The sequence below is a fragment of the Microtus oregoni genome, unplaced genomic scaffold (assembly GCF_018167655.1).
Source record: "Microtus oregoni isolate MIOR12 unplaced genomic scaffold, Mior012 000021F_ref0000039, whole genome shotgun sequence".
Lineage (NCBI taxonomy): Eukaryota > Metazoa > Chordata > Mammalia > Rodentia > Cricetidae > Microtus > Microtus oregoni.
Window position 1 is genome coordinate 22810856 of NW_024543080.1, and position 14268 is coordinate 22825123.

The 14268-nt window shown below is 43.7% G+C and overlaps 1 protein-coding gene across 1 annotated transcript in view; it reads left to right on the top strand.

Moving 5' to 3' along the window:
- The window catches only part of Txk (TXK tyrosine kinase), a 38663-nt gene extending 25014 nt beyond the window's left edge, over positions 1–13649 (top strand). The window contains exons 9-14 of the mRNA XM_041671132.1: positions 1387–1558; positions 4756–4972; positions 8032–8096; positions 9501–9619; positions 10687–10844; positions 13527–13649. Of these exons, the coding sequence (XP_041527066.1) occupies positions 1387–1558; positions 4756–4972; positions 8032–8096; positions 9501–9619; positions 10687–10844; positions 13527–13649 (854 nt within the window). The remainder of the gene's footprint in view (positions 1–1386; positions 1559–4755; positions 4973–8031; positions 8097–9500; positions 9620–10686; positions 10845–13526) is intronic.
- Positions 13650–14268: the final 619 nt, after the last annotated feature.

Below are 14268 nucleotides of genomic sequence, written 5' to 3' on the forward strand. Positions count from 1 at the left end.
TCTGAGTGTTTTGTCTACATGTATATAAGTTTTTGCCTCAGAGGCCAGAAGAGGGAGAACTGGAGCTAAGAAAGATTTTGAGCCATCATGTGGGTGTTGGAAATTGAATTCTATAAGAACAGCAAGTGTTCTTACCTACTGAGTCATCTCTCCAGATGAACAGATAAAATTATGAGTTTTAATTTATTAATATTCCCTCTGTATTCATATTTTATCAGTAATTCTTTACCACTGTCAAGCCAAGATTGTTCTATCACGTTACTTTTACAACAGCATTTCAATACTGGGTTGGTGACTAGTTCCCGCCTAAATTCTGCTGGGTGCATTACCCTGTAGTTCCAGCAGATGGTGGTATTGTTGTATAAAAAGTAGGTGCTAAAATGTACAGCTTTGACAGTTTCAAGGGTATTAGTTTTGAAAACAGTTCTTTTGTTCTTCTTCCTGATTGGCTTATGAGAAATGAGACCTATACAGCAACATGAATCTCACCTCCAATCCATGTTTAGATATATGTTGGTTAGCATTCTTGCGATGGGCATGCGTAGTAGATGACCAGAGCCTTACCTAAGGAGAGGACATAGGAGACAGTAAGGGTCTGTAGCAGTGAGAGCAGAGTACAGAACTGAAACAGGAAGAGAAAGTACCACAGCTTCCTGGATTGATACATTTAACATCATAACAACACCAGGCTGGGTGATATGTTGGGGACCAGCCTCGACAAAAATATCAGTTATCATGCTCACACCCTAGACCAAAACATTCTGGAGGCAAACCACTGCCTGGGTGGAATCCATTGTTATCTCCTTGAGGGAAAAGGAACTTAGTTGGATCCTTAGACTTTTGTTTGGAGCAGAAGCATTTCTACTTCTCTGTTCCTGAAATCCAAGGTCTGGCTATTAGCCACACCTGTTGGCAATAACCTTGAGAGAGCAGAACTTTCTAATCTAAATCTATCTAAATAGGACCTTTGTTTGAGGTAGAAACACAATAACCTTGAAAGAACCAGAGGAAAGTTCCAGATCTCTGACCTTTGGTCAAGGTGGAAATAGGCTCACATTTTTGGGCCTCCACAGAAACATCTATGTTTTAAGTCCCGGTTTGGTTTTGTTTAGGAAAGCACAGTTATGTTTAATATAATATTTTGATAGTCACAATTTGTTATATATTTGTGTCTCCAAGCATGTGACTTTCTTAACATTGGTTGTCTTGACTTACACATTAAGGCCACAACGAGAACATTAAAAATAGTCACAGATCCTCTCTTGTGTGTCTTTAAATTGTATGTAAAACAAAGGGCAATGAGTAGATAATTCCTAAATGTTTTCTCTGCAGAAAAAAGTTCAGCATTCTCTCCTCTTTAGTAACACGAGTCATTTGCCTTTCTAGAAAAGTGGGAGATAGACCCGTCTGAGTTGACCTTTGTCAAGAAGATTGGAAGTGGTCAGTTTGGGGTAGTCCACTTAGGAGAATGGAGAGCTCACATCCGGGTGGCCATCAAGGCCATCAATGAAGGTTCCATGTCCGAAGAGGACTTCATCGAAGAAGCCAAAGTGATGATGTGAGTGTGAGCCCCGCCCACATACACATGCCATAAACATGAACCCCTATACACGCCATTAACATGTGAGCCCCGCCCACATACACACGCCATAAACATGAACCCCACCAATACACACGCCATAAACATGAACCCCACCCAACGTACACGCCATTAACATGTGAACCTCACCCACACACACACGCCATAAACATGGCCCAATCTGGGGAGGGGGATTTTTCCCACTTCACATAACGCAGCCCAACACCCCAGGGACTTGGACAGAACCTGGAATTCACTTCAGACACACCTACAACAGTGTCACAACTCTGCCCGAGCTGGTTGGGTAACCCAGGCAAATAATTTAACCTCTGTGTGACACGCATGAACTATGTCACTTTCCAGTCCCCAAAGTCCTGGCCTATAAAATTGGGAATCACAGCACACACGGCACTGGATGGCAGTGTGACTTAATGAAATGACCAGAGGGAAAGACAAGTAATGTCTATTATTTTCAGCTTGGTGGTTGGTGCTGAATACGTGCTAGTTAGTTAGTGGTGCTTGGTTTTGCCCCCACCCAAGCAAATATATTGATTGTAGTTTTTTACTATAATCTAAGCTTGGGCCAGGAGAGTTCAAGCCAATGTTCTCTAAACATTTGTTCAATGTTTATTTAGAAGAACAACAATGTACCAGAGGGAAAAACAAACACACAAACAAACAAACCCAAGTGTTCTCATTTCAACTGTGTTGTTGTCCAGAGCAGTGGAATTCTGTCCCAAACTTGTGGGCCCCAAAGGTAAACAAAATGATCAGAGATTGGATAGAAACAGGAAGAGATTAGCTAGGGCCTTCTCCAGGGAAGACAGAGCAATTAGGCCTCTGAGAGTTTTCAAGCTCATGTCTCACCTATCCTACCAAATATCCTTTCTATCCATTTACACAAGAAGAGCTCTGGATGGAATTGTGATAAACACACTTATTCCAGGACATCCGCTTCCCCATGATTTGTGGCTGTTGTTACCTGGATCAGCTGCTTGCTGACTCAAGTTCTCAGATCAGCCAGCTCTGCATCCGGAGGACCAATGGGTAGCAGCGTGGGTGTGGATTAAAGTGACACAGTAGGGAAGGATAAACGGGACTCATGTAATTCCGGGTTAAAAACCATGTCAGAATCTTCTCTGAACGTGAGATGAGGTGGCTTCTTTAAAGAGCTGACCCTGGCTGGGAGCCCACGAATTTAGACTTTAGTGAAGCTGTTTCCTTGGAACTAAAATGCTCCCCCCTGCTCAGGAGACTCAGGAGCTGATAAAACTTACACGATTCAGGAGACGAGGAATTTATAACAGTCACAAGCACCCCCTACACATAAAGCTACAAAAATAGTAAGCAAATGCTGAGAAGAGAACTTTCTTCAGTGAAGCTAACTGAAAGTCATTCAGGGAGCTCCAGGTGTGTGTGTGTGTGTGTGGTGGTGAATCTGAGAAGCCTATTAGAGGATCAGTGATAACTAAGTAGTCAGGGAAATGCATGAGGCCAGAGTTCAGGAGAAAGGTCAAGTTGGAGGAGATGAATTTGAGAATGGTCCGGAAGATGATACTAAGAACCATGGAACTTGATTCTGTTGCCAAAGGAAGAGGAGGAGATAGGAAAGGACAATGACAGGAAAAGGCTGTAGAAGTTTTGAAAATGCTTTAAAAAAAAAAACAAGTTTAAATACATCTGCAATTGTCCTACAGTGAGCCAGGCCGCTTCTCTAACTGGGGATGGCGTGTGTGTGGAGAAGCTGGCATTGCAGGAGGCAGGAGTACACTTCTGCTCGCATAGTTCTCTGCCTAGGGGAAGTTTTTGTTCTGTATGTTCAACTGAACCACACAGAAAGGTTTATTTCCTTGTTTTTGCTTTAGATTTTTCCCCTAATAGATATTTGTCTTATTTGCCAGTTGCCCTCGTAAGCAAATGCTCACTAATGGTTCAGTTCTCAGATGGTTCTGTGTAGCTCTGGTCTCAGGTTTCTTATGACATGGAAGGGTTTCATTCTGAGACTTACTTTCCTGACATGATTCTGCGTATGTGAAAACCACATTCCTTAGCTGCAAGTAAGCTTTATGGACTTGAAAGATAAATCAGACAAAGTACGTCTATTATCATCATATCATCATCATCATCATCATCATCATCATCATCATCATCATCATCATCTCTCTCTCTCTCTCTCTCTCACATTCTCTCTCTCTCTCTCTCTCTCTCTCTCTCTCTCCATAATTGAAAAGATCATTCCTAAGGCACTTTTCACAATATTTCTGACCAACGGAATTGCTGATGCATGATGCATTTTTTTAAAACTGCAAATTTTAGTTTGAATTTTCTTTTTCACGGTGACCCCAGTTGACCTAAGAAGCACTTAGACATTGACTGATATATTTCATGGGTTGTATGGAGGGAACCCAATAAATGTTTGAAGCTTAGATTGCCTTTAAAAACTGTAAGCAATGGGGTTGGGGAGAGGGCTGAGCTGTTGGTACTCTTGCAGAGTCCCCAGGAGCCATACAGTGGTTTAACAACCGTTTGTTAACTCCAGTTCCATGGGTCTGAGGCCCTCTTCTGGCCTCTGTGGGTGCTACATGCATTGGTGCACAGACATACGTGCAGACAAAATACACATAAAATAAAACCAAATAAGTCTTTTTCCTAAAAAAAAAATTAATGAGTATATTTTAATGGAAAACCTAAATTCTGTGTGATTACTCAAATGCACAATAGGGTTTCATGCTGGCCAATCATTTTTAGTCTCTGGCTTTACCTAAACATTTACTTTTAAATAGCTTTACTACTTAGAATTCCATTTTCTGCCTTATGGCTGTCAGTCATTCTTTCCTCCCCACTGCCTGTCTGGAATTTTCTAGCGGCTATTGTTAGGACGACTGGGATTTCTTGAGAACCTGGGCTGGGAAAAATCAATAATGAGGATGCAAACAGGAAGAAGAAAAGGGAGCTGCTGCAAGCCGGATGTGGGGCGTGCAATATTCTATAATGACGACTTTGGAAGCACCGCACAAGCTCCTGGGCCTATGTTTTCATTGCAATGCGTGGAAAGAAAATGTTGCGCATTCCTGGTGGTTGGGTTGATGCTTATCTTACCTCAAATATGGAAACGATATATTTCTGTTTTACAATGCAAGGATAACCCAATTCACTGGTGTATTCTTCCTCTCTAGGAAACTGTCACACTCGAGGCTGGTTCAGCTCTATGGGGTATGTATACAGCAGAAGCCCCTCTACATAGTGACAGAGTTCATGGAAAATGGCTGCCTTCTCAACTACCTGCAGGAGAGGAAAGGCAAGCTGCGGAAGGCCTTGCTCTTGAGCGTGTGTCAGGACATCTGTGAAGGCATGGCGTACCTGGAGAAGAGCTGCTATATCCACAGGGATCTGGTGAGTCGGGGCAAGTCATCTTATGTCACGGCCCTGGACTGAGAAGGACATGGGGATCACTTTTGGTACTTTGAAGAGTGTGCCTTTGGCTTCATTTTAGAACATTTTAAATTCATGCCTTTTATTGTGAAAGGTTAATCAACTTTCTCATTTATTCTGCAGTGCTGGGATTAGAACCCGGGCCTTGCACATGCTAAGCCATGTGCTCTTTCACTGAGTCACATCCTTCAACCATAATTTTATTTTTAATTGCCCTTTAATGCTGTAAGCAAGTAGGCAATTACTCTAAGGTGTCTTTCACTAATTAACTACCTAATGAAGCAATTAACTACAGTGCTTTTTCCTCTTTTCTCTTCCTCATTCCCTTCTTTCTCGGCCTTCCTTTCACCCTTCTTCCTTCCAATCAAATTCAAACTCCTGTAGTCACACTTGTCCCAAGTGTTTCATATACGCTCCACAGTGTAGGCCCTGGAGTCCAGCTGGGAGGAAAGGGTCCCTGGGACTCTTCTCCAGGGGTGCAGTTGCCCATGGTATAGGGGGCTTGGGTGTGGTATGACAGAGACTAGAAATGCCCGGGCATTCTGCTGGGTAATGCTGGGAACACGCCTACCTAACAGAGCTCTCTGACCCCAGACTAAACGCCAGTTGCCCCGCTCCACGTCCTCACTTCTGTACCTCAAGTACCACACTCAGGCCACTGCAGGCTTTGGGGTCCTCTCCCGGGGTCCTCACCCCATTCTCTTCTTGTTCTTCTGGGTTCCATTTACAAATAGAACATTTAACTCCAAGGAGAATTTGAGAATTCTATACAAATTTCTGATGTGGTCTCTTAGAAACAACCCTGGGCTTTGGACTCTCGTTGCTAGGCTGGTTTTATTACAGCACTCTTCCTTGAGATGGGAGGATCCAGGGGCGTGGCTGCAGGTGTAGTTTCACTAATCCCAGAGCACCGTGGGAAAAGGCAAGCTAAGCCTTCAGTTCAGACCAGTCATGGCGTTTATTACTTACACCGCCACACACTAGCTAATTACTTACATTTCTTTTTCTTTTTTTGAGATTATAATATGATTCCATCTCCCCATGCCCTTTGCTCTCTCCAAGCCCCCCCCCATATGCCACTCCTGCTCACCTTCAAATAATCGCCTTTTTTCATTAGTTGCTAGTGCATGTGCACATGTATCCGTCCACACATATATATTCCTAGATATAACCTGCTCAGTCCATATGATTGTTGTGTGACAAAACTTTGCCTGGGAGGTGCTGTACCGGGAGGTGTCTACTCACTCCAGACAGAGAACTCATGACAGACCAGGGTTTGGATACCAACAAATTCCAACCTGGTGAACCAATGAGTTTTTTGGAGGGGAGGGTATTCACAGGAATGTGGGTGAAATGTGTGTGGGGGGGGTATTCACAGGAGCAGAACCGACTCAAAGACAGCTGTATCACCAGAGCCCACCCCAGCTCACAAAGTTGGGACCCCAGAGCACACTGCACAGCCTACAGGAAGCTCAAGGTTGGAGAGGGGAGGACTACACAAATCGGTGTGTGCCAGTCACAAAGCAGGGCTTGTCCCACCAGGGCTTGGCACTGCTTGCCACCGAGGAAGCTGATCACGGTTCGGGGATACCCCCCGCACATTCCCTGGTACCCAGCACAAAGAAGCTAGCGATCCAACCCTGAGTAAATGGCGGGTACAGTTTCGAATCCACTTGGCTTGTTTGCCTGGCCTCTGAAGGGTTCTGTCCTGACGAGGAGGAGAGTTAAAACTCACGGGTTCCCAGTCCTAGGTATCCTGCTTGCTTCAGGTGGGCGGCCTCATACACGTCCTGTCCCGAGATTACCCCCACCCTTCGTGGGCGATTTTCTTCATGTCCTATTTTATCTACCACACTGCAAATGAAATACATCAGCCCTCAGTGGGTCCATTCTCTGTTGAGCACTTTTCTTGTGGTTTGTATTTGAGTTGCTGCTACCTTCTAGCACCTTCCAAACTGGCTCCTCTAGATGACCCTTTTCAAAGCTTCTTTCTTTGTGACTGGATACACTGAACCTCAACTTGGCTGAAAAGAGAGCAATTCTACCAAAGAGTTCAGCTCTGTGAGGTTGATGAAATGAGGAAGTCCTTGCTGATAATGAGCTGCTTTAATTACAACCAGACTGACTTTGTGTTACAGTCACTTCACTGTGATAAGAAAGAGGCAGAGGGGGCTGGAGAGATGACTCAATGTTAAGGGTACTTGCTGCTCGTCCGTAGGACCTGGGATGGCAGATCACAACCATTCTGTAAGTCCGGTTCCAGAGGCTCCAACACCCCATTTTGATATACACAGGCAAAACACCCATATACCTACAAGAAAAATAAACTTTAAAAAGAAATAGACAATTATCACTAGAGATAGTAACTCACTGAAAGAAAGCTTTTAATATATAGTTCTTTTTTTTTTTTTGGTTGGTTGGTTGGTTGGTTGGTTGATTTTTCAAGACAGGGTTTCTCTGTGTAGCTTTGGAGCCTGTCCTGGAACTTGATCTATAGAACAGGCTGGCCTCAAACTCAAAGAGACCCACCTGCTCTGCTTCCAAAGTGCTGGGATTAAAGGCATGTGCAACCACCACCTGGCAAATTGTTTCTTAATTCTTATTACCCACTGGAGGCCCAAAGATACAATATGACTGTCTTCTGAACTGTCATGGATGTCAGACTTTTTGCAACTTAAGTAAAAAATAAAAGTTAAGGTATTTTATGCCAAGTACTTAATTTATCATCTATTAGATTAAACTAACCCACATATTTATCCAGGATACTTGTTGGAAAAGATTAAAATTTAAAAATTGTGAACATTCAATATTAACTTTTTATGATATTGAAGAATCATTAAAACTATGACATACAAGTTGAGCTTTGAGTTATGTACATCAATGAGGGATATCATCATGAAATTCCCATGGCTGCTCATGCAGAGAGGTGACGTGGAGCCGAAACAAAGTAAGAAAATGAACGCAGAAATTTGCCAAAGGAAGACTATAGTTCAGCTTCAATGCTTCTCTTCTTTCTACAGGCAGCAAGGAACTGTTTGGTCAGCTCTTCCTGTGTAGTAAAGATCTCAGACTTCGGGATGACGAGGTATGTGCCCTCTCTGTCTGCTTTGTCCACTTGTAAGAGGGAGTCTTTCTTTTAGTGTGTATGTGTGTGGTCGTGTCATGGTGTGTATGTGTGTGTGTGACCATGCATCCTCAGGTTTGCCATGGTGTGTGTGTGTGTGTGTGTGTGTGTGTGTGTGTGTGTGTGTAGAGGTCAGGACACTGTGGGAATCAGTTCTTTCCTTCCACACTATGAACTCAAACTCAGGTAGTCAGGCATTATGGTAAGCCCCTTTCCTGTCAAGCCATCTTGCTCCCCAAGCCTTCCTTCCATCTTCAGCCTTGCATACCGAAGTTGCTATTGCCTCTTTCTTTCTTCTCTGAGCAAGTGTCTTTGTGAGGAGAGTGTCCCTGTAGGGAAGGTGTCTGTGTGGGTTAAGTGTCCGTGTGGCTGTGCAGCTCAGTCTGTTGGGATTTCAGGACACATGAGGTGGATTTTACTGTGCCCTGTTCTTGTCTTCTTCCAGGCTGTTGTTGACACACCTATGGTAGACCTTAAAAGGAATGTGTATTTTTGGGAGAGAAAAGAGGAAATAAATGTACTTGATAAGCTCTAATTTTCTGAGGTCACCATCAGACATCGTGTGACCAAGTTAGGAAGTTGGTTTTAAGTCATCGCTGGGATAAACCCAGGCACGTATTTGCACAAATAATTTTTTTTTTGAGATAGGGTTTCTCTTTTCAAGACAGGGTTTCTCTGTGTAGCCCTGGCTGTCCTGGAACTAGCTCTGTAGACTAGGCTGTTCTTGAACCCACAAAGATCCGCCTGCCTCTACCTCCTGAGTGCTGGGATTAAAGGTGTGTGCCACCACCACTCAGCTACAAGCTTCCTTTTGTAGGGCCCCAGAAGTTTACCTGAATGAATTCAGAATTTCTTTCTGAATTCTTCAGCAGCCAAAGCCCAGATTTTAGGTGTCTCATGGGGCTACAGGTGTCATGGAGATGGTCTGGTTGGTCCTGTTGAAATAATGTGCACTCTGACATCTGTGCAACCACTGTCCTTCCCCTTTGGTCATGGCTGGCCATCTGTACTTGTCACTGTGGAATGTCTATCTAGAAGATTTATCAGTTAAATTCCCTGGGAATGACTGAGGTCTTTTCTTACCAAGGCATATTAAGATCCATTTGTTTTCCAGAATCTGGACCTTAATAAACGTAAATCTTTCCTAGTTTTAGGACTGTAGAATAGTAGTTTCCAGAGATCTCATGAAAATGAAATCAAGGAGACATGGTTCTGGAGGAGGTCACCTGCCATTAAGACAACATGGTGCCCAAGTCTTTTCTGGGGGGAACACAGTGTTTTAGCAGGTCAGAGCAGACAAACGTATTTGAAGGAATTAGACCTGGGTGGCCATTAACACAGTGTGCTTGACTCCCACGATGGCAGGTACGTTTTGGATGATGAATACATCAGTTCCTCTGGAGCTAAGTTCCCAGTCAAGTGGTCCCCGCCTGAAGTCTTCCATTTTAACAAATACAGCAGCAAATCTGATGTCTGGTCGTTTGGTGAGTATATTTGTTGTTGCTGGATTCAATACAGTGGCAGCCTTTCTTTTCAGCTCTTGTTTGTTTGTGAGCTTGTTTGACATGGTGTAGCATTCTTGAAAAGCCTTTCTATGAGCTGGAGAGATGGCTCAAAGGTTACGAACACTGACTATTCTTCCAGAGGTCCTGAGTTCAATTCCCAGCCACCAGAAGGTGGCTCGCAGCCATCTATAGTGAAACCTGGTGCCCCCTTCTGGTGTGTAGGCATGCATGCTAGCAGAACACTATAAATCAATCAATCAATCTAAAGGCATTCATGTAACTTCTTTGGCAACTGGATTCATGCAGCCCCTCACACAACTCTGCTCTCAGGATCTTTCCATTCTCTAGTGAGCATTTGTCATGAAGCTACAGCAAGGATTCTCCGAGAAGGGAGATGCAGCCAGTGCTTCCATATCACAGAGGCTGGTTTCCATTATATTTCATACGCTGTATTGTTTAGTTATACGGTGCTTGACTGTTTTCAAACATGACAATTTGAACTTCTTAACATGTAGATCTAAGAGAAACAACAGTTCATGGCCTTCACTTTATGGGGTTTATGGGCTATGCACCTTGGCTTCTTGGGATGTGATATTCACATTGACTAACACTCTCCACGGAGAAAGAGACACTGTAGATCTATGCTCAGAGCAGCTGGTCATCTGAGCTGATTTTTCAACCATTGCAACTGATGAGCAAAAATCTGTTGGCTTTCCTGGGTGGCTCTAAGAGAGATGTCCTTGTCCTCACAAATGTGTGAGTATATTCTTCACAATAAGGTTGTGTTTGTATCACTGATCTTGTTAGCTGTCTACTGACCTCGTCTCTCAGCAGGCAAGGTTTTGAGCTTTGTTTGAGGCATCGTTTTCTAGGGTTATTTTGAAGGTACAGACCTCTTAAAAACTCAGGAGTGTGCAACCACATAGAACTGTGTTCTCTCTGGGCAATCATGACTCCGAAGCTGGAGGAGATTAACATCTTGAAATTTGAATCAAACCGTTATTTTGGTTCCAAGTGACTATTGTTTTTGCATGTCTTCCTTGTAGGAGTCCTAATGTGGGAAGTTTTTACAGAAGGGAAAATGCCTTTTGAAAATAAGTCCAATCTGCAAGTGGTGGAAGCCATTTCTAAAGGCTTCCGCCTGTATCGCCCTCACCTGGCCCCCATGTCCATCTATGGAGTTATGTACAGCTGCTGGCATGAGGTAGGTGGCCCTTGTCACTGTGACTGTGACTGTATCATGGCAGCCAGAACTCCCCATTCCTCGGTAATGGCCCTGTCAGTCAGGGCACCAGTTCTTATGAAACTCCCACCCCAGAGTCACGAGGCCATTTTGGTTTTCACAATGGACTTTTCATCCGGGAGCTCAGTTTCCAAGCCTTATCAGTCTAAGATCGGTTCTTGCAGCAGCTGGATGATTCTAAAGCCTCTGGTTTCGATGATTTCCATCTTGAAGACCTGGGAGGTGGGCTCACAGACTCTGGTGTGTTGAACTTTCCCCACAGAATGTGAAGGGTGCTGTCTTATTCTCTGTTCTTGGCTTTCACTTGCCTTTACTTTCAAGGCTAAAAGTAATGTGTTTCATCTCTCCCTGGCACTTACGACTCCTGATAGAGAGAGTAACCAGAACAGAAACAGAAGGCAGACTGTGCTGGGAACCAGCCTTTGGGAAATCATCTCTTAGGAGGCGCTCCTTTTGCTGAAATGCCAAGGTTAAAAATCAAGCCAGAAGGGTGGGTTTCTGTCCCCCTCGCTCTCCTTTTCCAGACATCTTTTCAACACAACACTCCTGCTCTCAGCAGACTGATTTTTGAGAGCTCTGATCTGTAGCTTAGCCCAGAAAAACCGAGTTTGATGAGAGGGTTTCCTGCTCTCTAAAAGACAAGCAGTAACATAACAAACAACAACCCGTCATTTTATTCCCAATCCACAATCACTAGAGAAACCAGTATTTCAAGAGTAGTTGGGGCCTGGCAGCGGTGGTGCATGCCTTTAATCCCAGCACTGGGAGGCAGAGGGAAGTAGATCTCTGTGAGTTCAAGGACAGCCTGGTCTGCAGATCAAGTTTCAGGACGGGTTCCAAAGCTACAGAGAAACCCTGTCTCAAAAAACAAAAACAAAAAAGATAAAAGAAAGGAAGGAGGGAAGGAAGGAAGGAAGGAAGGAAGGAGAAAAGAAAGTGTTGTGGTGGTTCATATTCCAGAGAAATATTTCACTTAGGAAGATTCTCCAGTGTATGAACACAGGCACGATTAATTTCTCCACAAGGAATCTTGAAAGACAGAATTGTTAAGTAAGCTGTTGGTAGCAACAGCTGCCTCAGAAATGACTTTGCCATCATGATGTAAATAGCATAGGAACACGCAGATGGTGTCTATGGTGGTTTTGACTTGGAACCTTCCAACTTTATAAAGCCATATTTCAAGCATTGAATGTTGATCTTTCCCTTGGTGAATAATAGAAAATGGAAAGCTGGGAAGGGGCAGCCACAGATCAAAGGAATGAACCAGTGATTACTGCACCGCTGCCGGGTGTGATTTATGGTAGAGCACTTGTGAAAAATGCATCTTGAGCACTTGACGTTTTCTACTTAGAATGGCTTTATTGGGTGGTGACCATGTCCTAAGTCAAGGAGCATTAATAAACCTATACACGTGCATAGGGCATTGTGGTTTTCTATATTATGTATGTGGTTATGAGCAAGAGGGTAAACAGGGTATCATAGAAGGAATAAGTACACAATCTTAGTCTCAAGTTACAGTTAGAAAGTTTACTCAAACAATGCACACACATTAGAATAAAATATAAAGCTACTTTTTCTAGTTTCAACTCTGTCACAGTTCTCTGTGTATGTATATGTGTGTGTGTGTGTGTGTGTGTGTGTGTGTGTGTGTAAGGTAAGTTAATAGAATGTAATTAATTGTGGAGGTCTCATAGTTCTGAGGCTTTTGGATGGCCATTTTAACTGTATAGAACTGCATTGAGATGTATAGAGCTTGGGGCTAAGGAAATATTTGAATGGTGTCCTTAAACAGGCTATATGGTATTTTTGATTACGAGTTAATCGGAATAAAGGGACTTTATTAATTTAGAAAAAAGGTTGTGTTACTGTTGATAAACATGCCAGAGATTTCACCTGCTGAATTTGAACCTTCCAGAAAGGCAACACGATTTATTCTTGGAGCCTCATCGAGGCTCATGATGTGCGCTCACACTCTGGCCCCCTTCCATTCCTGAGTAGCTCTAACTCCCAAAGATCCCAAAGATGCCAACAGTACCATGTCTTCTCCTCTGGGAGACAGAGCTAAACCACTGAAAAGTAAAACAGGGAAAGGTGTTCTGATCTCTGCTTGCACAGGTTTGGTTGACTGTGCTCCAGGGTCTACATAGTCCCCTCCAGCAGACATACCTTTTGCTTTCTATGTGAAATCCTTCCTGCTAGAGGGGACCAATGTAGTGAACAACTGATTGCTGAATTGGGGACTCCAAAGACCCATCATTTTCCAAAAGAAATTTCTGTTATAGTAGGAATATTCTATGTGTGTTCTGTCCATACAGTAGCCACTTCTGGCTACAGAGAATTTGCAAAGTGGCTAGTAAGATTGAAAAACCAAGTTGAAATACGTATTCATCTTTAATTGATTTACATAGCCACATAACACTAGTGTGTACGACTCTAGCCATTTTATCTGTGCAATGCTCGATACTCTTTCACGCTCACCCATACCTTGCTCACATGCAAACCATGCCACTGTGTGTCAGCTAAGATATGCTTCTCTTCAGTTTGTGCAGAGCCAGCACAGCTTGAGGTCTCGTCCTGAAGTTCCACAGCTGATGTCTGAGTGAAAAGCAAGTCAAGCTCACCAGCTCTCTTTCCCTTTTCCAGAACCCTAAAAGTCGCCCGACTTTTGCCGAACTGCTTCAGGTTCTCACAGAAATTGCCGAAACCTGGTGCCCTGAAATGGAATGCCAGCCCACAGGGTCATCTTGCAAACCTGTCACAAGGTGAAATCATGGGCGTCACTGACAGCGAGTATCTTCCATTAGGGTTATTGACGCTTGGCAACGGAGCAAAAAGGTCACAGGCTTTCCACACGGATTTCAGTACAAAATATTCTGATAGTCTTTCTACACATGTGGGAGGGACTTCTGAAGTCCACTATCTGTCACATCCCATATGTGAAGGAAGCAGACAACATCAGCCTTCCAAGTGGCTTCTTCATGATAGGCACCCTCAGAACCCTTGAATATACATGAAACCCTGATTCTTCATAAGGCTAAGGCAACTTATGGACTAAAGAAGCTCTCTTAGAGTTTCTATCGCTGTGAAGAGACGCCATGACCACAGCAACATTTAATCGAGGTGGTGGCTTATAGTTCCAGAGGTTTAGTCCATTATCATCATGGCGGGGGAGCATGGCAGCGTGCAGGCAGACATGGTGCTGGAGAAGGAGCTGCTACATGTTGATATGCAGGCAACAGGAAGTAGACTGAGTGTAACACTGAATGAAGCTTGAGCAAAAGAGACCTCAAAGTCTGCCCACACAGTGACAATCTTCCTCCAACAAGGTCACACCTACTTCAACAAGGCCACACCTCCTAATAGTGCCACTCCTTTTGGGGGACAG